The sequence below is a fragment of the Filicampus tigris genome, chromosome 4 (genome assembly GCF_054856515.1).
Source record: "Filicampus tigris isolate MCC_2025a chromosome 4, RoL_Ftig_1.0, whole genome shotgun sequence".
Classification (NCBI taxonomy): Eukaryota; Metazoa; Chordata; class Actinopteri; order Syngnathiformes; family Syngnathidae; genus Filicampus; species Filicampus tigris.
In genome coordinates, this window is record NC_141220.1 from 26,948,975 (window position 1) to 26,974,203 (window position 25,229).

Here is a 25,229-nt window from a genome sequence, read left to right on the forward strand (position 1 = left end):
AATCTGTTATTTTTCGTGCTCACAAACGTGAAAATGGACTTCATGAAATCAGACGAATCCGCGTGCGGTCATGTGACTGTTTGCCTCTGTTTGATTGGCGAAAGGACGTGAAACGTCACTATCGAGCAGGAAGTCAGGATTGTTGTTGTAGTTGTTGTTTTTTATATATAACTTTATTTTGAAATACAAATTATCTCTGTCTCTGATTAGTATATTTACATTTATGTTTAGGATAAAAACAAATCCTCCCAATTTCAGTTTTGGTTGGATCAATGGGTAATAAATTCAAATTGTAACCATCCAAAATTTTTAAATAACATAATGACTCCAGCAGAAATAGCGTTTACAACAGTATTGAATTCAGAAACAAAAATAATTACGCCATATTTCAAAACAAACTCTTGGTGTGTCAAAAGGCGAGCCATTCGAACCAAACAACTGACCAACCAAAAGAATGTTATGCAAAAACCAAGTGGGATATAATAAGGATTTTCGTCTGTGTACAATATCTTTTTTTCGTTCCATAAATAATATCTATGTGGTGAGAAATTAAAATTATGTTTATAAATTAATGACCAAGAAAGAAGCATACCATAATTACAGAATAAAAGGAAGTTGAGGACTCCAAGTTTGATTCTACGCTAAGGCATGTGTTAAGTACAACTTCCTTTATATATTTTTTGGGTTCTTTATAGGCATTTGGGATAAGACTGGTGCTAACAATATTTCCAGTTGAGTACACCTGTTCAAACAGCGATAAAATCCTTCATCGGATGTCAAATACTAAAGAATAAAAACAAATACACATTGTCTAATATAACTTTTTATTTGGAAGAATTAAGGCACTTGAAATATTGCTGGCAACAATGAGCAGGGAGAGAACTTTATACAGTTTGTTGCATATATAAAAAATATCAAGTCATGTCTTTATTCCATTAAAAATGATGTCGTGTCTCCAAAACATCCCTTGGGCACTTTCACAGTACATTCACTCGTTTCTAAACATATTGGTTCACTGAGTTGTCAAGTGATGACAGCACAGCATCTGCTGGACTTGTAAGGCAACATTTAGTCTTCATTTGCTCAGTCGTCAAGTAAAAACATGCAAAAGGATTCCGTGGGACGAAAGGTGCACAATTTATTGTCAAAGTAACATGCTTCATTAGTGTGAGCCATACAAAATACTGCAATTGGCTGGCAATCAATTCAGGTTGTACCTCGCCTCCTGCCCGAAGACAGTTGGGATAGTGAAGATAAGCGCTTTGGATAATTGATTGATGGACATACGAAATATGACTAAAAGGTAATTGCACGCAGTCGCAACATTGACAATGTTGTGATTTCTGTCTTTAGACGCCACAGAAAGAATTGGTTTCATTTGGTCGTGGTATTGGAAAAACACCAACCAGGCTGCTGGCGTGCGCAGATGGAAGCCGAGATGATCTCCAACTTGTCACTTCTACTCTGGAATGATTTTGTCACAAGGCAGCAGAGGACTGACGCCCACTTTCTTGGCGCATTCATTCTGAAAGCAAACAGAGAAACGCGTCATTCCGGAATTTAGAGGACATTTTCTCACAATCCGTGCACAAAATATAGAAAAATGCACTTGTTTTATTTTTAAATTAAATATTGGTTGTTTTAATGTATTCAAATATATTTATTATTTGGTATTTTCACTTATTTGTAATTTCAAAATCACGCTATAATTAATCTCAACTCAACTTTATGTCTAGAGCACTTAAAAAATATACATAATAATAATAATAATAAGGATGATAACAATAATAATAAATTAAATCAATGAAGTATTTTAAAAAACGTTCAAACCCCCGCGTCGTATCATCCCTTTGATTTTAATTTTTGAGCCAATCTTGCTTGCTCCTACCATGTAGTTGACGACATTGATGTGGTACGAGATGCCGCCCATCTTCTCACACTTGGCGATGTTGGCCCTCTCGGGATCTCCGGCGGTCAGAACGGGAGCGTCGGACTCAGCCTGCCGCACAAAACAAAAACAAAAATCTACTCATCCTGTTGTTTATTTTTTCAGATGTGTTTCATTTCCAAGTCGCATTTATTCACTGATGTTTTTTTATTTTATTTTCATGTAGTGTCTTTCTATTGTATTCGTCATATCATTTCATAGTTGTTTCATAATAAGTGTCTGTATGTAAACATCTTCATAAGTAATATATTTCACATATAAATAACATTGCATATCCCGTTGATTTCTGTTTGTCTGTCTCCTGCCGTCTCTGCCAGAGCCCGGTGCCCCTGAACCCAAACACTCACAGGGTCCAGTCCTCTATGGATGGCCAGGAGGTCCGCCATGCGGTCGGTGAACCCAGGAGCAAAGTTCTCTGGGTTGATTGCCACGAAACACTGACCCTGCAAAACACACACGCGCCACTTGGTTATGATGTTGACAAGTTCAACAGCCCACCGCGAATAGTAGAAACATTCATTGGGTTAAAGCAACATGGCATAGTTTGAAGTTTGCTTAACCTTGACATACATGCAGCCAGACTCAGCTCCTCGGCAAGCTGCGGTAATATTGGTCATTCTTCGAAGAGGATAAAGAATATACGCCCATTTTTCTTGATTTAACTCACACTGGTATAAATCAAATCAATTTTACTTGACAAATTTGATCTGTTTACACAACTTTGTCGCACCTGTACAAATGTATAACTTTAAAAAATATATTTTTATTTTTGTGCATTTTGGGTCACTTTAGGAAAAGTCATCCAAAAAAAAAAAAAATTGACATATATGGTATTTTTATTGCTGTCAAATGTCAAAATGGGTCAAATTTGACCCGGACAGTATTTAGGGGTTTTCAGTCAATGGTTTTGGCAACAGAAATCACACAATAATCTGTAGTTATTACTATTTATTTTCCTCAGTTACTGCATCAAACACTTATAGTTCAAAGTAACATTGTAGAAAAGGGTGCCACGTACCAAGTCTGCAACCCTGTCGGTCACTTTCCACGTGCGGACGTGCTTGCTGTATTTGGCACCAGCCAGGATACCGCAGAACACCTCTACCATCATTCCAAGTCCGTAACCTTTGTACCCTCCTGGACAACAACACAAAAACACACAACAGTACAATTCAGTTCGTTTCACACTCATTGGACACTTCATTAGGTTCACACAAACGAGGTCCAACAGAAGAAGTGGACCAAAGTACCTTTAAAGATTTTAATAATGCTAATTTAACAATGTAATCGCTTTGATTCCTTGCTATTATTCTTAGGCTAAATAGTTATTTTTGAGAGCTTTCTCATACTAGAAAAACTGTTTTTCCTGGCTGAAAATGTACATTTGGTAGTTGTGGGCTGGACCCCAAAAATTGGCTCAGGAATGCCGTGAAAATTCAGCCCCCAAAGCCAGTTTCACCCACCAACATGAGACCCACAAAAAAAGTCGAAAAAACAGAGATCTTTGTTTTATTTTTCATTTTCAATTTGTCCGAGTCCAACCAAATGTGAACCATGTATTAGACAGATGGGCAACATTATAAATGCAAAGGTTTTGGATTTTCATTTTTTTTGTGTGCACACATTTTCAGCTCATGAGTTTTTTGGACATTTCAGGCCCCATATGCAACATGAGAAGACACACCAAAAAGTCTCAAAAACCCATGCCTGCTGTTATTTTGTTTTGAACGGCCATTTTAGGATCATTTCAGTCATTTGAACCGAACCCGATTTACCAGAGTGCTACTAAATTCGAACCACATATACCAGATTGGCAAGACTAAACTACCAAGAATTTGAGTCTTCATTGTTTATGGGTTGAGGATGGTGGCAAAGTCTGATGGATGACGGGTAAATGGAAACTGTACATTGGATGATGAGGTCCCCTTGGTCGCTTATTTAGATTATTCAGGTGTATAAGCAAAATAAGCGTACGTTCTTGCTAGCTGCTGTGCATGTCACTAATAGTAACTGGTTTCAATTAAAGTGTGCGGACATGTTCCGCGTTGACTCGAAACATTGGGGCAGACCTGTGGCCTCGCTTCCACCGATGGGAACCAAGCCTCCTCCGTTCAGAACTTTCTTGGGGTCGGGAGTGATCTTGCCGTGGATGTCGCAGCCCCATCCTTCCGGGATACCGTCACCACGACGGTCGTGCAGCTCCACCTGTATACACAACCGACAAAAAGGTGTCGCATCAAACACTTGGATGTGTCCTCGTCAAGTCAGTTTTAGCTTGGTATCAATAAAAAATTTTTTTTTTTTAAATACGGTAGGTATAATCCCAGGGAGTTTGAAGAAAGTCGTTTCCAAACTGCGACTGTTAAGAGAAGTGAAAAAGAAGCCATTTGATTTTTTGACCTGGCCCGCTTATATTGGTTATCGTGAAGAGAATTGGGCATGACTGTATGCGGTATTGATAATGAATAGTTAGATGGAAATTCCTTGCGTTCATTCAGGCCTCAGTGTACTCACTTTTCCGAGGGCGACCGCGGATGTAGCCATGTCCAGAACGAAGCTGTCGCCATCTTTGGACGGAGCAGCCACACTGAGGGGGTTGGTGCCCAAGGTGCACTACAAACAACAGCGCGGCTTAATAAACAATCCGAAATCCTCTATTACGTTAGGGGAATAATACAGCATAATTGGCTGCTCACCTCTTTGCCACGTGTGGGGACCACCAAAGGGGACGTGTTGGTGAAGGACATTCCCTGTGTTGGAGTCACGACCAGTTTGTTTAGATAAACCAAGCGAGTCAACAGTTGGACTTACATTTTTGACTCACGATCATGTTCTCCTTCAGAGCTTGCATGGCGTAGTAGCCGGCGATGCCATAGTGGTTGGAGCCTACAACAGACAAGTCACATTTATTGTAGATTCCTTATGAGGGCAAATATCAACATAACGTTGGATGTACAATTCGGTACAATTCGCAGTGCCCAGCACTATATACTGTCATATACAGTATTGATACATTAGCATAAAATATCAACATTATGACTTGTCGACATTCTAGTTTGTTCACTTTCTTTAACTAATGTGCCATTGTGGTATGGTAACCTACAGTAATACTCTTGATATTTTTTCTCCGTTTTATTAACTTGGATTCCAAATCGCTTTTACCCAACTGCAGTAAACACACTGAACAGTAATGACCCTAAGCCGGCTCCAGTAATGGATGTGTGGTGATTATCAGAAAAATACATTCATATTCAAGTTTTCTTTTTTATTATATAGCATGAGTAGTTTGTTTATGAGTTTATTAATGAGTTAACATGGCAGCTAACAGAGCTAGCATGTACTCTTGGGCAAAAACTAGCATTAGCATTGACTTGCAATTCTGTTACCGTAATTAGAGGAGCACTTTAATTAAACGAGTATTGTCTTCAAATGAAATGTAACTTTCTTTATTCTATAGTAAAGGATTTATTCAACATGTTTTTGATATATGCTATCCAGGAGCCAGATTATCTACAACAGGGTTGCGCCAAAAACAGCAAAAAATGAATTATATGACAAATAATATCTCCTGAAAAGTATACCGTTGATGGTTGAATGGGACGAAATAAAAAATACGAGGATTTATTACCTGCTTTTCTTGATAACGTAACCCTTCCCCCCAAAAAATAGTCCTCCAATTCAGGATTGACCCATATAACATTTGCGCAACTGTATTGCTTTCGCGGTGACTCACCGTGCGCCACCACCCAGCCGATCCCGACTTCTTTGGCCTTCTTGATGGCCAGATCCATGCAGAAGTTCCCCACCACGGGGCCCAGAAGGTTCCTCCCGTCCACGAGCGCCGTGGCGGGACTCTCCTTATCCACGACAGGCTCCCCGTCCTTGGCGCAGATTCCCGTCTGAACATCTTTCACGTACATATCTGTCCGAAAAAAAAAATTGCACAAAATGATGTTTCAAGACAGACGATAGTTCATGTGATGGATGTGTGCCTTAAAGAGGAAGTCAACCAGTGCAGATTTTTTTCAAGAGTATACAATACAATTTTATTTATATAGCGCATTTGACAAACAATACAATAAATTAAAAAAAAACAATAAAAGGCTGTGATACACGTCTTAATAAATATAGATATAAATAAACAATATAGAAAATATAAATAAAAATATAAAAAAATTAATTGGACCCCGAAATGCACTGGGAGCCAGTGAAGGGAGGCCAGAATTGGTGTTATGTGCTCGATATTCCGAGCTCCAGTTAGTAGGCGGGCAGCAGCATTTTGGACCGACTGGTTGAAGGAGGACTGGCTGACTCCAAAATAAAGTGCATTGCAGTAATCTAGCCGAGATGTAACAAAGGCATGGATGACTGTTTCTAAGTGCTGATGGGAAAGGAGGGGCTTTACCTTAGCCAGCTGTCTAATTAATTTTGCGTTTGCGGGATATAAGTTAAGCAGCAAAATGCACTCGTTTTTAGCCATCTCTGGGGGCGGCCATTTTGTCTTCTCTCGACTGAAAGTGACATCACAACTGCTCACAAAGACCAATCACGGCTGACCTGTCTTCTGAATCTGAGCCGTGATTGGTCGGTCGTTACCTGAGCAACTGCGATGTCATTTTCAGTCGGCAGAATACAAAATGGCCGCCCCCAGAGAAAAACGAGTGCATTTTGCTTAACTTATATTCCACAAACGCAATATTTATCAGAATGCCTTGTTTCAACTAGTGGGCTTGCATAGAACATAATGTTTGGCTCGCCTTTCCCTTTAAGGGGCGTGGCATCAGAAATTGGCCGGTTGCGAGCGTCTGGGCGTGAATTGCGGCTTACAGCAGCTCACTGCAAGTGCTCTCATTTTGCAGGCAAAACTGACCCATCCTGTTCAGTCCGTGGCTGTAGTGACCCCTGTGGTCGCCCTCCACCAGAACCTGCGCCAGGCTGCGGGCATGATGCTGCTTGGTGCCCACCGCCATCATGCACCTCTCGATGAAACTCTGCACCTCCGGCTGGCTAATCAAACACCTACACACAACGAGAGAGGCAGACGTTCGACGGCGTTAGATCAAATCCTCACTGGAAATCATCGGCGCTTTTACAGCAGCTACTTTAAGTTCACTAAAGCCGGCGTGATGCTAATCATAGTCGGAATAATAGCCGGCAGATCATCGCACATCAGATGACGCGCATCGGACAGAAAGGCCTCTTTCTTCTCCGCTTGCCGTCTACGTAATGCAGCAATAGTCACATGGAAGCCCTCAAAAGTACATCTGACTTTGGTCTGTTATCAGCAACAGAATCTTTCCTTGACTTAAAAGTAAAATGGCAAGTAGGCAAAATGGAGTGAGAGGAGTTGATTCGTCCGGCTGAAACTGGTCTTTTGCAATATATTGTCGCACTACTTAAAAAAAAAAAATCACATCTTCATAGGGGACAAACATAATAAACCAATTACTCCTCCTTAGCTTTGGACATTGTCGAAGTATAAGTTTTCTTTTCCAGGCTATAAAGTGTAATATTACAAGAATAAATATGTACAGTAATATGTATTTTTGACTTTCTTCCCTCATTATTTTTTTTCAAGAGTATATAATATATATAAGAATATAATATGAAGATATTTTTTTCAAGAATATGTTCTATGCAAGCCCACTAGTTGAAACAGGGCATTTGGATAAATATTGCGTTTGTGGAATAAGTGATAATCCACTCGTTTTTAGCCATCTCCGGGGGCGGCCATTTTGTCTTCTGTCGACTGAAAATGACATCGCAGTTGCTCAGGTAACGGCCAATCACGCCTCAGATTCAGAAAACAGGTCAGCCGTGATTGGTCGTTGTGAGCAGTTGTCATGTCATTTTCAGTCGACAGAAGACAAAATGGCCGCCCCCTGAGATGGCTAAAAACGAGTGCATTTTTGCTGCTTAACTTATATTCCACAAATGCAAAATTAAGCAAAGTGCTGTGTTTCAACTAGTGGGCCTGCTGGGAACACATATGTTTGGGTTGACTTCCGCTTTAAAATTTGACGTTTAACGTTATGTATTTAAACGTAACGACGCCTTACTGTCCGACTTTCCTGACGTTTTTTTGTTTTTTTGTTTTTTTTTTTGTTTTCCCTCTGCACTCCACGTTCCACAAAAACATTCCCGATCTGGGCTCCTCTTCAAGAGGTCATAAAACGGCTCTGCTCTCTCCCTGCCGCCACATGCTTGACAAACGCCACTTCTCCTGATCAGCACCAGATGGAGCCTGTTATGTCACGAAGAATAACACTTGAAAGATAAGCGCTCGAAAACAACGGCCCCAAAAAAAAAAAAAAAAAAAAAAAAAAAGCACCAAAGTGCTACTAACTATCAAAATGCTAACTGAAACCCTTCAAGGCCTTTCCTCCTCCGTCCTTCTATTGTTTTGTCGACCTTTTGGGGGCGCTTGGGAATGTCGTAACTTTTAGGAATGTGCACAATTGCGTCCAGATGTGAACTGCGGCGAACGTTGGCAACGAACAGACCAGATCGTCTCCGTAAAAACATTCTGTTCTGCGCCGCTTCCTCTTATTTGGAGCCAAGTGGTAATCATGTGACTTGCAGGCGTTCCGATGCGAAGACATCCAAACAACTAACAAACGCGCTAAGGAAAAAAAAACAGCAGCACGCCTTATTCTCTCAATTCCGTGTCGGAATTGAGTAGCTGCCAAACAATACCGGATCTGATGCTTTGTATTGTTTTGATCAAAGATATCACAACAGGGTTTTGGTGGGCTCGGGGGTGAGGGAGTTCAAGCTGATACATGTGGTTTTCATCACAACCCATGGCGGGTTGTGTGACACAAACACACGGAACTCACAAATGTGGACGTGTGTAACATGAGCTCCAGCGCTAGCAGGATGGGCTTCATTGGCCGGGGGTTGTGGGGGGGTTGGATTCTAACGCACAGCAGCCCTTTTGGCATGTTGAGGGTCTCAGTGGAAACTTATGCAATGTCTTACATAAGTCAAGAGGTAAAGGCTTACTAACTCGTTTTATGATTTTGCATACAAGAAGAGGAATTTGAACAAAGAACAAACAATGGCTTTTTTTTTTTTTTTTTAAAGGGTTTTGTTGACATTTTCTGAGGATAGGGTGTGACACCCCCAACATGTTTGACACTTAGCGAAGCTCCACTAAAAACCTTTGAAAGTAGGAAAACTGGTCTCAGATAAGGTTGCAAAACTCGAAAGGAAAATGAACAAACACTCCACATTAAAGCATACTCATATTTTTTTAAATTATTTTTTCATAAATGTAATAATTAAAACTAAAAACTTTCCCGCAAAGGGTTATTTATGCTAGCAGTGCTAAAGGCTAACCATAGCTTTTTTTACAGTGGTGGTAAATAACAAACTAAAAATACTGTGTTACTCTACTTTTATTTTAGTTTTTTCAGGATTCATTACTTTTTTTTTTATTTCTACTTACTTTTCTAAGCACTTTTTACTCATTACTTTGTCAACATACACTTTTGGAAACTCGTGGATAAAAACACGTAAATATCTATTGTCATACTTATAAAACATGTATGAAGTTGCTGGGAACATGTTTTAATAGTCGGGCCAAGACTAGTTAGGCTTTAAATTTTTGATTTTTTTTTTTTTTTTTAAAACACAATAAAATGCGAAATGTACAAAAAAAAAATCTCACTACCATGTAAATTAATAAAAGAGGGATACTTGTATGCTGACAATGTTCAATGTTCAAACGATGCATAATGTTACACTGGCTGGAACTTTTGAATCTTTCATTAGATAAGTACAGTTCAGTTGTATTTAACTCTTAAGAACAGGATATTTGCATTTAATGTTTTGGAACTGTTTGTTTTGAAATATTTACTCATGTCCGTTTTTATAGAGCTTTTACGTGCATCCATACACACATTTTAATTTAATCATTATTTAAGTGCAGGGTTTATTTTTTTTTTCAATTTTTCTATTTTTAAGCTGACAGTTGCGTAAGCGTATTTCTGTTTGTTGGCAACGTGGTACTACGCAGTTGACGGGGGAATAATTCACATGACCTGCCTCTGACAGTGCGAGCACTTTATTACAAGGAAACAAAGAATAAAAAAAAAAATCAAAGGAACACTGTTATGTAACACACATGCATGAATACAGCAGCAACGCGCTAAAACAATTTGAGAGAACATACCTTGCGCTGTGCTAAATGTTAGGGTGGCTTACAACAATATCAGAAATGAACACTTAGGCCCACTATGCTACTGTGGCATTTGTGTTGGTGCTTGATGTGAAAAGTTGAGCATCCGCTGACCTTTTTTTTCTTCCTATGTATACATACGATACAAGCCATTAGTGAACTGATAACATTGCCAATCATGCATTGCTTTGTCGGGGCAACATTTGACTCACATGGAGGTCGTGCGGGTGTGCCTAATGCTGTGAAGCGGGGTGTGACGGGGGGTAATGCAACACCCAAGGACTTTATTTAAGTCGTAAAATTAGAACAAGGACAGCGTGTCTGTGTGCGCACAAATACGCGTGTACAAGCAGAAATGTGGAAGTTTGCATGCATAAGCATCAAAACGAAACCACCATGCGCGTTCATATTTTTTCTCTCATGGCAAAAAAAAAAAACAAAAAAAAGGGAGATTAGAATCTAAATGCAGGAAGTGAACAGTTTCTACATGCATGCAACACAGGTCACACATTCATAAGACACCGTAGGGTTGACCTTGAAATGACAAGAGGCCGCTTACCTGCTCATGTTGCCTGTTGTGTTGTTATGCTCTCCGATGCAAAAGCAGAAAAAGAAAGTCTGCTGTCTTTGCTTGTGCTCATGTGTTGCCTTCACTTGGCTCCAACTTGCCCTTCCAGCCCTACAGACGTTGGCCACGCCCACCCGGGGGTCATGTCTATCAGGTATGTTTGTATGTGTGTGTGTGTTTAAGAGTGGGGCGGGTGTGTGCGCGTGTTGAATGTGGGTGTGTCCCATGTCGGAGGGTTGTTACACTAGTGAGCCTTGTGGTGTGCTGGCATTACGTAACCTGGAGCTACTCTTGATCGATAAGAGGACACTTCCCTTCCCTTCAACCAAAATGCATGTCGAGGCCCATGCACCCCGCATTATATTTTAACAGCCTCAAATAAATAATTAGTAAAGAAGACTAACTGGAGGACACGGAGTATTCGTTGGAATTGCAGTGTCGTTTTTTGTTGTTGTTGTTGTTGCAGTTAACCAAAGTTCAGAACTATTTGATAAGTTTTTTTGGGGGCAGCTTTTGACACTGAGGACCTTTGGCAGAAGTTTGAAAATGCACTTTGTAGCGCCCACTGGTGGACTTAACACTCATTACATCCTGTTAAACTTTTTTTTTTAAACATCTCCCACACATCAAATGAGTTTACATCAGAAGTAGCGCATAGCTAATATTTTAGCAAATTTTGATGTACGGTAATAAAAAAAGTACAAAAATATACATATTTATTACATTTTGCATTATATCTATGATTATGGTTATATATTATAGTGTCGCTGTCATGTGAAAAACACGTATGTCCATTTTTTTCAATTTTCCTATTTTTACGTGTGTTTCCACGTTACAGACATCGCATTAATGTGAATGTTTTGGGGGTTTTTTTTCAAAAATTGGACATACATGTTTTTCACAGGACAGAGACAATATTATATTATATTATATTATATTGTATTATATTATATTATATCATATTGTATTTAAATGCAAATGTACGATAACCAAAATAAATAGGATAAAAGAAAATGTATCCCAATTGTCCAACTTTTTTTGAAGATACATTAAATTATCTTTTTCAAAATTATTCTCTATATTTACATAAGACAAAAATAGCAACTTGTAAAAAAATTAATAAAAGGAACGGTCCAGCGAGAATGGCCCATTTTTCACTCTGTAAGGCTTTTTTTTTTTTCACGAAAATGATATTTGCTTGCATTTTCAATTTTATCCATTTGTTTTGGAGAAATCAGTAACTAACTACTCTCAAAATGCTCTTTTCTGTTCAGCGATTTAAAATTAATAATAATTAATTAAAGTGGTTAAATTACCTGCACTTTGTGGTACAATTTACTAAAGCTGTTTGCAAGGCTATCCCGTTGTGGGTGGGGGGACGGTTGGGACAGGCTCTATAGGACACAGAGTGACAAAATTATACTGCGCAAGATTAACTCAGGAAGTTAAAATGCTTGAAAAGAAAATGTCACATGAACAATAGGAATCATTGTGCGGCTACTTTTTTTTTTGAAAGACTGACGTGAATGGTCGCTTTTATAGAAATTCTAGAACAAAGGAACAGTTGAGACATCTTCCAGTTCAATGTGAAGAAACGGGGTGGGGAAAGAGAGCGGAACGACACTATAAGTGACATTTTAGAGTTTGTCATCATTCAAAACACATATACGCTCGGTAGCCACTTCATTAGGTACACCAGCTAAACATGTTCACACAAATAGTGGAACTACAGTGCCCTCACAAAGGTAATAATGTTGTTTTGATTGAAACTGGATGCGCATTAAATGTTGTGTGAATATTATTGTGGTTTGCCTTTTTTTTTTTTTTACTGCATCATGTCTAATTTACTGTCGTATAAAAATAAATATTGAAAGCATGTAATGAGGAGGGCCGCTAGAGGGTGGTACACGTACAATACAATCCAATTTTATTTATACGGCGCACAGAAGCAACAAATGTAGCAAAGACTGTTTATCTTATATTATTCCATGATGTCCCTAACGTATGGTTTTATAAATACTATGAAGTGGATTAATGGCCCTTTTCCATCTATTTGAATGAATCAAACTTGTATCTCAAGGCAAGACTGAGCACACACTTTGCAAACTTCTCCTGAGAGTGCTTCCAGTCACCAGTTTCACCACATGAAACTGGGCTGCGTGGGAGTGTGCCATTTTTGTTGAGGGGAGGATGTGTGTTGACCTTCAGCTATGTGGAGGAGTGAGACATGATAAATACAGCAAAGTTGTTTTTAATCACTAAAACTGTTTTGAGTCTTAACATTTCCCTACTAACCATCAAATGATTATATTTTGATTCATTAAAGAAGATAAGTAAATGATGTGTATATCTTCTCCCCAATCTTAGCGGACAACACCCAGAAGCAACATTTGAACACGCTTCCCTCTGCCAGCTGCAAGCCTGTAATTCTCCTCAGCCAGACATCTGCAAGAATTTTCCCGCCACCGCAAAAGGGCAAAATAGAAAGTTGGAGGCCCGAAGCTATCATTTGGACTTGTATAAATAAAGAGGCCTGCTCAAGAGAGATGCCTAATATGAAGGGGAGATTCGAATGGTGGGAGGTCGGAGGAGAAGGACTCCCAGGTCGTAACATATTCGACCTTCACAGAAACTGCCGGACATGCAATTTTACATACGAATTACAGTACCTTGGCCTACATTTCTTGAATCGAGAAAATTGGCATTGTTTTGTATTAAAACACAAAATATAATAAAAGAAAGTTGTTATTTTTGTTAAATAATATAAAATGTAATTATTGTATTGGACTTTTGGACAAGATAAATGTTGCTGTACAACAACACCAGTGTGTGTGTCGTACACTGCTCATGCCGATAGCGCCCGTCTATGCGTGTTCCTATATTCTGACTAATAAACTGACTACTTTCAAAATAAATCGCTTTCCAGGTGACTACACACCTTGAATTCACGCCGTCTTGGATCGCTGCGTTGGACTCTTTGCTAGCTCCCGGGCTGCTAGCATCTAGAGGCTAGACGGGCTAGCAGCTAGCCTCTTCGCTCCAAGCTAGCAGCACAATTATCCAGGGTCGACTGACATTAAACAACCAAACTTCCAGTGGACCCACGCTATACATCTGTTTAAGGATATGACTGGGGGGTCAGGGGAGCCCCCTATGCTCAAGTACTAGCGCCAGATTGCTAGCCTCAAATAAAAATTGCAACACATTATGTCATATCATTTGAAAAAAATACTTACGGGAACTAGCGCCAAAAAACAAACATAATTACTGAGCAAATTAAAAGATTTGATTTGACTGTGAAAAATCATCACATAAATCTGACATGCCTGCGTGAATAATGTTCTGTTAACAAGGCACATTATTAAAGTAATAAATCATCATTCAAGTTAACTATGATCGTTTTATTTTTACATGTCACTAGTAACACGATCAACTTCTTTTTACAGTTGTACGAGCATTAGGAATTACCCTACATTATTGTCCTGAAATTAAAAAAAAATAAAAAGTGTGAGGGGCAAAAGTGACAGTGCTGTAGATGCCCGATGAGATTTGGAAATTATCCCCAAATTTGCCACGGCAGTGAGGTACTGAACACAACTAAACGTGAAATCAAACCGTATCGGCGGTCACTCGCGGCAGTTTCTTTTGCATGTTACGTTCCAACAGATGGATTAGGAAATTATTTGACAGCGACCTAAAAAATATCATCCATTTATCGAGTGGCAGCACTATATGTACCCGCCAGTGCCCAGCAGGGCAACTTCATTCGAGTGTGACGGAGCCACAAACATCCTCCAAAGCTGCCCAATGTCCACGTTTCTTCCCTGAGGAGCTTTGACAGAACATGAGAAAACTTGAATAAAGAAAGTCCCACGGCACGATATGTTTCAGACGAAGGGAGGACCGTGACTGTCCGGGAATATATTGCAACGTCGTTTCCACATTCCAGTTTCTTCTAAGCAGCTGACTCCGCTTCAGCTGCTGGACGCACAAGCTGTACGTGTTCTATAATCGACTGTATGTCGTTTAAATTTGGACGCAGCTGAGATGAAAAGGGAAGGGGAGCGGACTTGCCTCGGAATTAAAAGCTACCCCGGCTCAGTGTAAGTGGCAGTTTGAAAGCAGGGTGTAGGTGCACAGGCAGAACCACAAGAACACACAAGCCTTTACTTTTTTAGTCCAGCCCAGTTTGGAAGGAAAGGCATGTAACAAGAAATATCGGTGGAGAAGTTCATGTGAGTCAAAAGTCAATTAAAAATAAGGTCTTGAAAAGTTTTTTTTTTTTTTAAAGAAGAAAATAAGAAACAAGGCTTTTGAAACTTTTTTTTTTTTTGTTCAGCGTAACACTGAATTTAGTGTATTTATTAATAGTTATCAAGAAATACAACAAAAGATAATATAATACATACAGGGTTTCCCTAATAACTAATTCTCTCTGAAACGATCTCAATTTGTAAAAAGTTGTAGAAAATACAAGTTGAATGTTATTAATTAATTACTAGTTAATTACTTTTTCTTTTGCTTCATGGCGAAGACATAAAATCACAGTATACTGGTTACCACTCCTGTTTTTCTATTCACTAATATTTAATGACATCTTGGAATTTTGATAAATAAATCTTGCATTTCTCAACACGTAACCTATTTTATTTTGTCTGCGTCAACAAATGTAACTACATCGATATTCATATTCTACATTTTTTACGCGACTTCCTGATTTCTCTTTCTACCTAAAAATGATTCCTCACTTAAATCAGCTGCGTCTCTTTGAAGCGGAAGTCAACTCAAAGATATTTTATTCAAGTTAAGCGGCAAAATGCACTCGTTTTTAGCCATCTCTGGAGGCGGCCATTTTGTCTTCTGTCGACTGAAAATGACATCACAACTGCTCGCAACGACCAATCACGACTGACCTGTTCTCTGAATCTGAGCCGTGATTGGTCATGTCAACGAGTGGATTAACACTTATTCCACAATCGCAATATTTATCAGAATGCCGTGTTTCAACTAATGGGCCTGCTGGGAACATATTCTTGAAAAAAAATATGTTTGGGTTGACTTCCGCTTTAAGATTGAAACCCACGCAAGGAAAACCGTAATACATCTTTATCCCACGGAGTGATCGTTGCCCCCTTCTCAATTTTTCACGATAACAAACCTTTGACTTCCATCAATCGCTTTGTCGTCATGATTAAAGATGTTCCAAAACAAAAGTGAGAATTGGGTTAAGTCATGGGAAGGCAATTTGTAGACGATGGGCCTGCATAAATACAATAAATATAATGAACATATTTCACGAACGCGGCTTCAAAATTGACTATTTGGAATGCAACAATACAAGAATACGGCAAGCTTTGGTTTTCGGTCACTGATCCGAAATTTTCCAGAATATACTTAAATGTTGCTGTGCGTGCTAATATTACTCCCAAATACAGCGAAACCAAAACATAGTTGCGGTTAGACATTCGCAAATTCACCAATTCTTATTTTTGGAGGAGGAAACGATCCTCTGTTATTTGTTGAAAAAATATCACTTTAGCACCGTGTAGTGGCATATCGATTTTAAATTGAGGGGTGGAGCTTCATGTAGGGAATAGTTAAATGTAACAGAAAAATGGTATATTGCAGCCCTTTTTTTGTGGGGGAAATTACTCTATTTTCACTATTTTTGATTTTTGTGCCAGGTCTGGGTCCCTATCCCCCTACCAATCAGGGGTTTCACTGTATATCGTAGTACTGCCGCTCATCAGAAAGCCGATTGGATGACTCAGCACAAAACTACACCCGCAGGACCCTCGACTGCCTTCCACTGATGCTGCGGCAACTTCAAATCAAATCAAATTGCTCAATGGTTGTGAAAATCGGTGGTTTTGTCCCGTCCCGTCTACCAGCTGAAGAGTTTCAGGAAATTCTGTAGGCCGTCCTCGCCGAGAAAGTCGAAGGAGCCCTGAGACGAGCCCAGGTGGACCAGCAGGAGCACGAGCAGGACGACGGCCAGCAGAGGAATCAGAAGGTTCCAGCCGGCTGCCAGGATGTTGTACCACTTGGCTTTATCGGAGCACTCCTGGGCCAGCTGCAAGTTACCCTGGGTCTTCTGGTCACGGGCCTAAATGGTTAGAACAAGAACAGAAGGCAACGATTATCGATCTCAAGATTAGGCACAAGTGGCGCAAGTGCTTTGTGTGCTTAAATTGAATTTTCAAGTTAGAGTCTTTTAACTTGAGTATTTCTTTTTTACTTCCCATGACATGACGTATGTAAAACCGAGGTTGCGATCTTGATTGATTGAGATCTGGGAACTTATAAGGCAAAAAAAAACGGACATCAGCGACACAGAGGTAGCGCTGCTCGATTAGGCAAAAAATATCAATCACAATTATTCGGGTGATAATTGAAATCACGATTATTCAAAGCATCATTTATTTTTTGGTACAAAACAAGAAAAGATTGTGATGTGATTGTGAAAAATATGAAGACAAATACATTTCTTTGAAACACTGCAATTATGTAAGTTCCAAACAAAAATTGTAAAATTAGCTGTTATAAAATAAAAAAAAGTTGCAAATGGAAAATGTCATGGAAGTCAAGTATGATTTCCTTGTGTGTAAAACAAACATAGTGCATTGGATATAAATGCATATATATATATTTTTTTAACGATTATGCCAATTTTGTAGTCATGGAGTGTAATAATCGTAATTGTAATTGAATTTCGATTAATTGCACAGCCCTACATAGAAGTACGAGAATCAATATGATTCACCAGATTTAGAGAAACGAATTATGCCCCATCCATTCTGGAAAAAAACCCAACATGTTTTCAATTGTTAGGGTTATCTTAGATTAAGTTACAATTAATTATAGGGTCAGGGCTCATGATATGCTTCTACAGATAAGGGGTCCAGTCTGGGTTAAGGTTTAGGGTCAGGGGTAGGACTTGGCTTAGGGCTAAAAAGTAGGCCTTCTACAAACACGGGGTAAGGTCTGAGTTTAGGATGAGGGTTCGGGTTAGTTTTAGGGGAAAGGCTAACTACATGTTTCTACAGATCGATTGAGTTAGGGTCTGGGTTTAGCTATAGGTAAGGAACAGCTTTAGGGTTCTGGTTAGGAATGCTAGCTAGGATTAGGGTTAGGTCACGCTTGGTTAAGGTCAGTTTCATGACATAGTCAGGGTCCGGGGACCAATTTCAAGGACATAACAACTAATCACGGGATTGTTGATGATGTAAATGTTCAGTGGGCCCGTTTAAAGAAGAGTGTGGGTTAAGCTTCGGACTTGGGTCGGGGTTAGCGGCAGCTAGCAGCAACAGGTTCTCAGGTTCAAGGCTGTTACAGCTGTTTAATTTTGGAGTAACCCAAGCGTCTTCTTCTTCCTCTCTCTCTAATTTCTCTCGAGCACTCGCCCACCAACAACATGGCAATTACGCCATTTTTAACCACCCGGATGAAGCCGCTCAGCGTCTTTAATTAGGGACTCCTTGCCAGTCCGCTGCTGGTGCATGAAAACTTTTGTGCACTCTGTAGTTTCCTCTTGCAAGTACTGTAAATGGATTTCTTGGCCCCATTTCTGGTATTTTTCAAGGCTTCATTTCTAGGACACAACAGCTATCATCTGGCCACAACAAGTTTCCGTGACAGGATTCTCTTCTGCTCTTGTAGAGTTTGTCAAAATGTGACGATAACTTTGAATAGCGTTAGCCTGATAGCTTAGTTGGCCGAGTCATTTTTAGCTTACCTAGAGCGGTTTAGGCCCGGAATACATTTATGATATGTTCAAAGAATATAAACGCAGCAGGGCCCTCAGATCCAAGGACTCAGGTCAGCTAGTCCAGACCAGAGTCCAGACTAAACATGGGGAGGCAGCATTTAGCTGTTATGCTGCAAAAAAAGTGGAACAAACTGCCAGTGGAGATTAAACTTTCACCAAATGTAGACACTTTTAAATCCATCTTAAAACGTGTCTTTTCTCATGCGCCTATGCATGAAATCTGCATGGTATTCAATTATTATTAATTTTTTTTCTTATCTAGCTTTTAATCATTTGAATCTAATTATCCTACGATATGATTTAGATTTTTTGTAATTAATGTTTTATTTCTCTTTCTATAATGCTTTTGATGTTTTATGTAAAGCACTTTGAATTGCCTTGTCCATGAAATGTGCTATACAAATAAACGTGCCTTTGTGTCACAATATCATTTCAAAATTTGTAATTTGTTTTCAAAAAAAAAATTTTTTTCCCCCCTCTTTATGTCTGATTCTCACTCACCCAGGTCACGGTAACCCGCAAAAGGTCGAATCCAGGCAACTGGATTCTCTTTGTTTGTTGAATTTGAAAATGATCTAAGCAATTATGCTATCAGGCTACCGATAGGAATTCAATCCGAGTGACCGATGAGCCTCTCAATGCGAGTCGAACATTATGTAAGTCAAGGATGGGGAACGTGTTCTCCACCAGTGCCCCCGGGCATGCCATCAGATTTGTCTTCCTGCGCCGGCATATTGCCAGTGAACGTGTGGCAGGGGCTTACCTTGATGGAATACAGGAGAGCCATGAATCCCAGGCAGCAGAAGTTGACATACAAGGTGTTGCACAGAGACCAGAAGATGTAGTCCCGGGGGGCGGCCTGGCCCACGTTGCCCATGTTGACCACGGTGGAGCCGGCCGGTTTGCGGGCAGACTTGCAGTTGGTGAGCGGGGTGCAGTCGGACGGGAAGTTGTACGAATGGTGGTACGAATGGTTGTCCATGGTTTCGGTCCGCTCGACGCAGCTCGGTCCCGGCTGATGTTTTGCGTTCGGCGAAGCGAGCGAGGAGATTCGGTGGTGGAGAGGAGCCCACTCCGAGCAAGAGGCTTTTATGAGCCAGTGGAAAGGGAGGCGACTGGGAGAGGACGTATGGGCACAGTCCTTTCATATGCGCCAGCTCTGTCATTATGCGGTCAGCCTGACAGAGCCTAAAATAAGCACGACCAACAAACAGAAAAGTTCGAGGGGGAAAATGGATTTCAAAAATTTTTTTTTTACAGGTTTAATTTGCAGGTGCTCGTCAGATAGGACGAGTGAGTCAAAACACAATCAGAAGACGCCTTGACTCTCCTGTCAGTCAATGAGATCCATCTAAAGGACTCAATAATCCATCCAACTGTCCCGTCTTTGAGATTGCCCTACTCGTTTACATCCAAGCATCTATTAATCGTTCCACGTGCCCTTTAATTCATCCAATCATCCTTTTTTTCCCCAGTACAAGGTGTCCCAAAGATCACTATGTTTTTATTTCAGATATTGTTCAAGCGGACTTCACGCCATCGGCATTTTTGCAGTTTTTGTAAACCTATCATTGCCTTGCCCATGGCTCACCAAGTTTTTCCTGTCCCCGCCTGCGGGTCAGCACCAGTTTGACAAGCTTTGTAGCCATCACTGGAACTTAGTGCCTACTTCAGGTTGTTGAGCATCAACTACTTGAGATTTTTTTTTTTTTTAACAACCTGAAGTTGGTCGAGCTTTATCCATATTAGAAGCTGAATCAAGCTTTTGTTGAAGGTGAAAATTACATTGACGGAAAAAAATGGGCTTCCGACTATGCTAAACCCGACTTTTTTTTTTTTTTTCAATTGTTTATCGGAACCAAAATGGGCGTCCATCATAAGCGGATAGGCGGACCGGTCCGTCACATAGACGGTATGCTCAGCTCTGCATCCAACCATCATATATCAATTGGTCCATTCATCACTCCACCATCCGTCGTTCAGTATGTCCTTCTAGCCGTTTATCTGTCCACCCAATTCATTCCTCTGTGTCTTTTAATCTTTTAAGTTGTTCGTCTTGTCCTTCAATCTGTCCAGTCATTTAACTATCTGAATTCAATTATGACCCACTACCCACTCACTTCACAGTAGATGCCAAACTTAAACGATAGGAGCAAAAAAAAAGATGACAGTAGTGTGTAGCAACACCACCTCCTGCTGGCCGGTTAGTGTCAATTTCATCTAACGTGGCAGTTTCTACCCGTTGTGGGCACTTTTGTTAGTTCGTATTTTTTAAAGTACCAAGTAAATAGTAAAGTAGAGCAACATGTGCCCGCATTTGACTGACTGCCAAGTGGTACTTTCATCTGTTATACTTACTGAAGCGTGAAACTAGTCTTAAGTGAAGATAAAGACTTCAGTTAAGAGGATGAATTGAAATTGGGATACTTATACATAATGTTTAACATTTACGGAACACATTCAACAAGGGGGTGATTGGAAAACATATTGTCAAAGGATGGTTTCTGTCCATCAACCTTTATGGGCTATTCTGCCGCGCAATATGTGTTTAAAACGGAAGTCAACCCAAACATATTTTTTTCAAAAATATGGTCCATGCAAGCCCACTAGTTGAAACAAGGCATTCTGATAAATATTGGGTTTGTGGTATTAATCCAGCCGTTTTTAGCCATCTTTGGGGGAGGCCATTTTGTCGCCTCTGTCGACTGAAAATGACATCACAGTCTCTCAGGGCTCAGGTAACGACCAATCACGGCTGACCTGTTTTCTGAAGCTGACCCGTGATTGGCCGTTACCTGAGCCCTGACCATTTGTGATGTCATTCTCAGTCGACAGAAGTGACAAAATGGCCGCCCCCTGAGATGGCTAAAAACAAGTGGCTTAACTCTTATTCCACAAATGAAATATATCAGAGCGCCTTGTTTCAACTAGTGGGCCTGCTGGGAACCTATTCTTGAAAAAAAAAATATGTTGAGGTATAGTTCGACTTTAAATAGTACTAAATATGTGTGGGAGCAGTAAAACGACATTTATAAACATAAAATATTTACTGCAGCAATATTTACTAACACCTTTAATGGTTATTGGTTCTGACTTAATGTACACATTCCAGATACGTTGGCCCTGTTCGGGGGCGGAGCTAGCTTGTGGCTACTGGGGGCATTTCCTACAACCACCGGTGTCATTTTGAGGCCACCCCTTTGTTGCGCTACCATGGCCACTCCACTGAAAAGGTTTTGCCTCTGCGCCTGTACTCATAAGAACAGAACTGTCGTAAACCGAGGACCACATCTACTGTAGGGTAGTGCGGGCTAATCCATCAACCTCAACCCGAGTCAGTTTAGCCAGAGGTTGATTCTCAAAATAAAAATATATATGAACAAAACGTCAAATGGAAACATTGGCACATCTGTGTGCATTTATGCATGTTGCAAACACGCACACATTATTTTTTTTATTGGATTTATGAGGTGAGACTGCAAGAAAAATGGAAAAACACAAAGTGCAAATCCAAAAGATGCCCAGCGGGATAAGTTATAAATTTTGGTTCAGTTCTTGTATTGGATCTGTCACATGTCTGTGTGTGTAGATTTTTATTGATTGATTGATTGATTTTTTTTAATTTAAGGGCCATCAAAGCAGGTGACCACCTTGAAATTTAGACGTGGCGTCGTTTCGCAGTAGCAACCAAGAATGAATATGCGACGACTAAAATGAAGATAAAAAGGCCGAAAAAGGCAGAGGCTAAGATGTTGAGTTTTTTGGAGGTAATGGCGTGCTTTCTGGCTCCCTCCATGTCTCCCACCGCCTTCTTGTCTCTGGCCTGAAATCACACACACACAAAAAAAATATTTGAATGTACATTTAAAAAGAATAAAATGTAGCAGCAGATTTTTGTGCAAGAAAAATGAGAGATTTTTTTTTTTTTTTTTGTACAAATGCATTTTTAGTACCGGTAATTATTCTTAAATGACCAACCACTGTACATCATGTTACAGTGGCTTTCAATAATATTAAATGTACTTTTAGGAATAAAACCTTTGCTTCATTTATGATGAATACTTAGGCCTACTATGCTACAGTATTTTAATGTTGATCAAGTAGTACTTGGCGAGTGAAGTATTTTCTGAGAACAACTGCCCTAGGTTACAATTATTACAATAAATGGGAATGCGTTACACATTTTGCCAGTAGTTAAAAACGTTAAGAATAAAAAAAGAAATAAAATATATATATTTTTAAAAACGACTCCGTTACTCATTCAATCCCGAGTACGTATTCACGTGAAAAACACATAAAGGTACATTGAAAATGTCTCCTCCGTTACAGGCCAATGGAGCAAACATTCTATCTGACTTGAGCAAGAAAAAGAAAAAGAAAACAAATGATGATCTCACCTTGATGGAGCAGATGAGCGCCGCCAGTCCCAAGCAGAAAGGATTCCCCATGTAGACAAAAGAGAAGAGGGAGAGGATGATGAAGTCGGGCGGTCGCTCCGTGCTCACGTCCGCGGCATTATTCAACTCGACCACGGTGGACCCGGCGGGCCGGCTGGGGTCCCCGTCGGAGTTCGTGGCCTGCATGGTGACCGTCACGGGCGGGCTAGCTGCAGCGTTCATGGCACGTGCGTCTCAAACGTCAAGTCAAACGCACAATTCATTGATTTCCTTTTCGTACTGTGGTTTTCGTAGGTTGACAGGAAATGAAGAGGCGGGTAAGGAACATGGTGAGGACGAAGCGTTGTGACACCGGTTTTCTCTTTTTGAAACAAATTTCCCAATAGGAAATATTGTGAATACGTTTGATGAACTGTCAAGGGTATGTTTGAAGTAACATTTTGCGTAAAACACACAAACACGCACGCAGACATACATACATACACACACACACACACACACATGGGCATAGCCCAAAAAAAATTCAGTGGGGTGGCCAGGATGACACAACACTTCAGTGACAACGTTTATATGCAATTGCCCTTTCAAAACCCAAATTTTGGCAGTACCGTATTTGGGTTTTGAAAGGCCATGTAAACGTGCAAAAACACCAAAAATATGAATATGCTCATACTCGGGTTTAAAAAGCCAAAACAGACCCCGGAGTTACTCCGTTTCTAACCCAAATATTTGGTCATAACAATACGATCGGAATAATATTGGAAGGGGACATTGCTATATACCGGTAAAAAAAGCTGATCAGACCAGTTTTGAATGGAACAGCAGCTTGGAGTGACAAATAAACAACTTTAAGTAAGAACATTTTGCCTCTTACTTGTAGAAGTGCCCTACCCCCCAACAGATACTCTTGAATGCATAGTAGATGAGAAGAATGACTACGTTTACATGCAGTCAATATTCGGGTTAAGGTCAAAATTCAGATTTCTGAAAACACTCTTTAAAGGGAGCCGTTCATTCAGGAGCCAGTCGCCTAAAAGCCGTTCAGAAGACTTTTAATTCTTTTTTTTTCTCAGCATTTTAAAACACCAACTCATAAAATAAACACCATGATTAGTGCTATATCACAGTTCATATCATATTTTACGTGTTTAATTGATGGAACTTTTTTTTTGTATTTCTTTTTACTCTCCTTAGAGCATAACAAAAGATCAAATATGCAAAACATCTTACACGTCATCTTGACAGCACGTGTGTGTAAACAATACCTGAGATGTTTGTAAAGCTATCAAACTAAATAAAACTCATTTAAAACTGGTAAAACATCTTAACAAGCTTAACGAGAAAGAGAATATGTGTTAAACAGCAAAATCCACCTGTTTTTAGCCATCTCGGGGGGGGGGGGGGGGGGGGGGGGGCATTTTGTCACTTCTGTCGTCGGAAAATGACATCACAAATGCTCAGGTAACGACCAATCACAGCTCACTGGTTTTCTGAAGCTGAACCACGTTTGGTTGTTATTTGAGCCCTGGGCAACTGTGATGTCATTTTCAGCCGACGGCAAGTGGCAAAATGGCCACCCCCTGAGATGGATGGATGAATATTACTGTTTAACTCATATTCCAGAAAACACAATATTAATCACAATACCATGTTTCGACTAGTGGGCCTGCATAGAACATATTCCTGTAAAGAAAATGTTGGGGTTGATTTCCACTTTCATGGTTATTGTAAATAACAAATAATCTATTAAATGAAACAATGAACTCTGACGGCAATAATTAAATATCAGAACAGTTTCATTTTTCTTCTGCCACTCAGGCTGCTAATGTGGCAAACTACTTATTGAGAAAGACATTTGCTCTCACTTTTTCAGGCTTGAGGATGTTTATCCTCTCGAAGAATATTTGTCCTGTTTTAGAGAAAACTCTGAAAGGATGAGTTGTAACAATGCACAGCATCTTAAACATAAGCTTGCTAATTAGCCTCGGCTAAACCACTCACTTCTACCACTCGGTCGTGAGTTCTCCGGCAGCTCCTCCTCTGCCACGTTTTCCTCCAACGCTGCTGTTGTTAACTTCTCCTCTCCGCTCCGTGAATTGTTGTGTTGTAAAATGCCCCATGGCACTAAAGCAGGTAGAAGTATACGGCTCTTAACAAAGACTCGATTCCCACCGTTCTCTTTGAAGAGCCGTTCAAAAGACTTGATTTGTTGGGGAACGTCGCTGTTACTCAAGTGTACATTCGACATCAACAGCGAATACAACTTAGTCTCATGGAATGGTGTTTTTGATCAGGCGCATAATAGTTGACATTTACGGAACACATTCCACGAGGGGATGATTTAAAAAAAAAAAAAAAGGTATTTT

At 40.0% G+C, this 25,229-nt stretch overlaps 3 protein-coding genes across 3 annotated transcripts; all 3 read right to left on the minus strand.

Annotated features, from left to right (window-relative positions):
• Positions 1–807: 807 nt before the first annotated feature.
• On the minus strand, positions 808–10,828 carry LOC147149211 (uncharacterized). Its single transcript, XM_086029297.1, has 11 exons — positions 10,690–10,828; positions 6,819–6,967; positions 5,682–5,870; positions 4,773–4,834; positions 4,645–4,698; positions 4,463–4,561; positions 4,018–4,153; positions 2,967–3,085; positions 2,296–2,391; positions 1,889–1,999; positions 808–1,525 (listed from the first exon to the last, which is right to left on the minus strand). The coding sequence occupies exons 1-11, from the start codon at positions 10,695–10,697 to the stop codon at positions 1,460–1,462; spliced, it is 1,089 nt and encodes a 362-aa protein (XP_085885423.1). The 5' UTR covers positions 10,698–10,828; the 3' UTR covers positions 808–1,459.
• A 4,202-nt stretch (positions 10,829–15,030) lies between these two features.
• Positions 15,031–24,938, minus strand: LOC147149212 (interferon-induced transmembrane protein 5-like). Its single transcript, XM_086029618.1, has 3 exons — positions 24,865–24,938; positions 19,230–19,654; positions 15,031–16,804 (listed from the first exon to the last, which is right to left on the minus strand). The coding sequence occupies exons 2-3, from the start codon at positions 19,446–19,448 to the stop codon at positions 16,583–16,585; spliced, it is 441 nt and encodes a 146-aa protein (XP_085885744.1). The 5' UTR covers positions 19,449–19,654; positions 24,865–24,938; the 3' UTR covers positions 15,031–16,582.
• Positions 21,863–25,203, minus strand: LOC147149213 (uncharacterized). The gene is made up of 3 exons (XM_086029616.1): positions 24,865–25,203; positions 22,864–23,096; positions 21,863–22,289 (listed from the first exon to the last, which is right to left on the minus strand). The coding sequence occupies exons 1-3, from the start codon at positions 25,109–25,111 to the stop codon at positions 22,125–22,127; spliced, it is 645 nt and encodes a 214-aa protein (XP_085885742.1). The 5' UTR covers positions 25,112–25,203; the 3' UTR covers positions 21,863–22,124.
• Between the last annotated feature and the right edge of the window lie 26 nt (positions 25,204–25,229).

Coding starts and splice junctions, on each gene's coding strand:
- LOC147149211 (XM_086029297.1), bottom strand. Junction 4,699..4,772: donor CTCTGAAGGAGAACATGATC/GTGAGTCAAAAA, acceptor ACTCCAACACAG/GGAATGTCCTTCACCAACAC. Junction 4,154..4,462: donor CCGCGGTCGCCCTCGGAAAA/GTGAGTACACTG, acceptor TTGTGTATACAG/GTGGAGCTGCACGACCGTCG.
- LOC147149212 (XM_086029618.1), bottom strand. CDS start 19,448: ATGGACAACCATTCGTACCACCATTCGTACAACTTCCCGTCCGACTGC. Junction 16,805..19,229: donor CTCTCCTGTATTCCATCAAG/GTAAGCCCCTGC, acceptor CTAACCATTTAG/GCCCGTGACCAGAAGACCCA.
- LOC147149213 (XM_086029616.1), bottom strand. CDS start 25,111: ATGTCGAATGTACACTTGAGTAACAGCGACGTTCCCCAACAAATCAAG. Junction 23,097..24,864: donor CTCACGACCGAGTGGTAGAA/GTGAGTGGTTTA, acceptor TTGACGTTTGAG/ACGCACGTGCCATGAACGCT. Junction 22,290..22,863: donor CGCTCATCTGCTCCATCAAG/GTGAGATCATCA, acceptor GTGTGATTTCAG/GCCAGAGACAAGAAGGCGGT.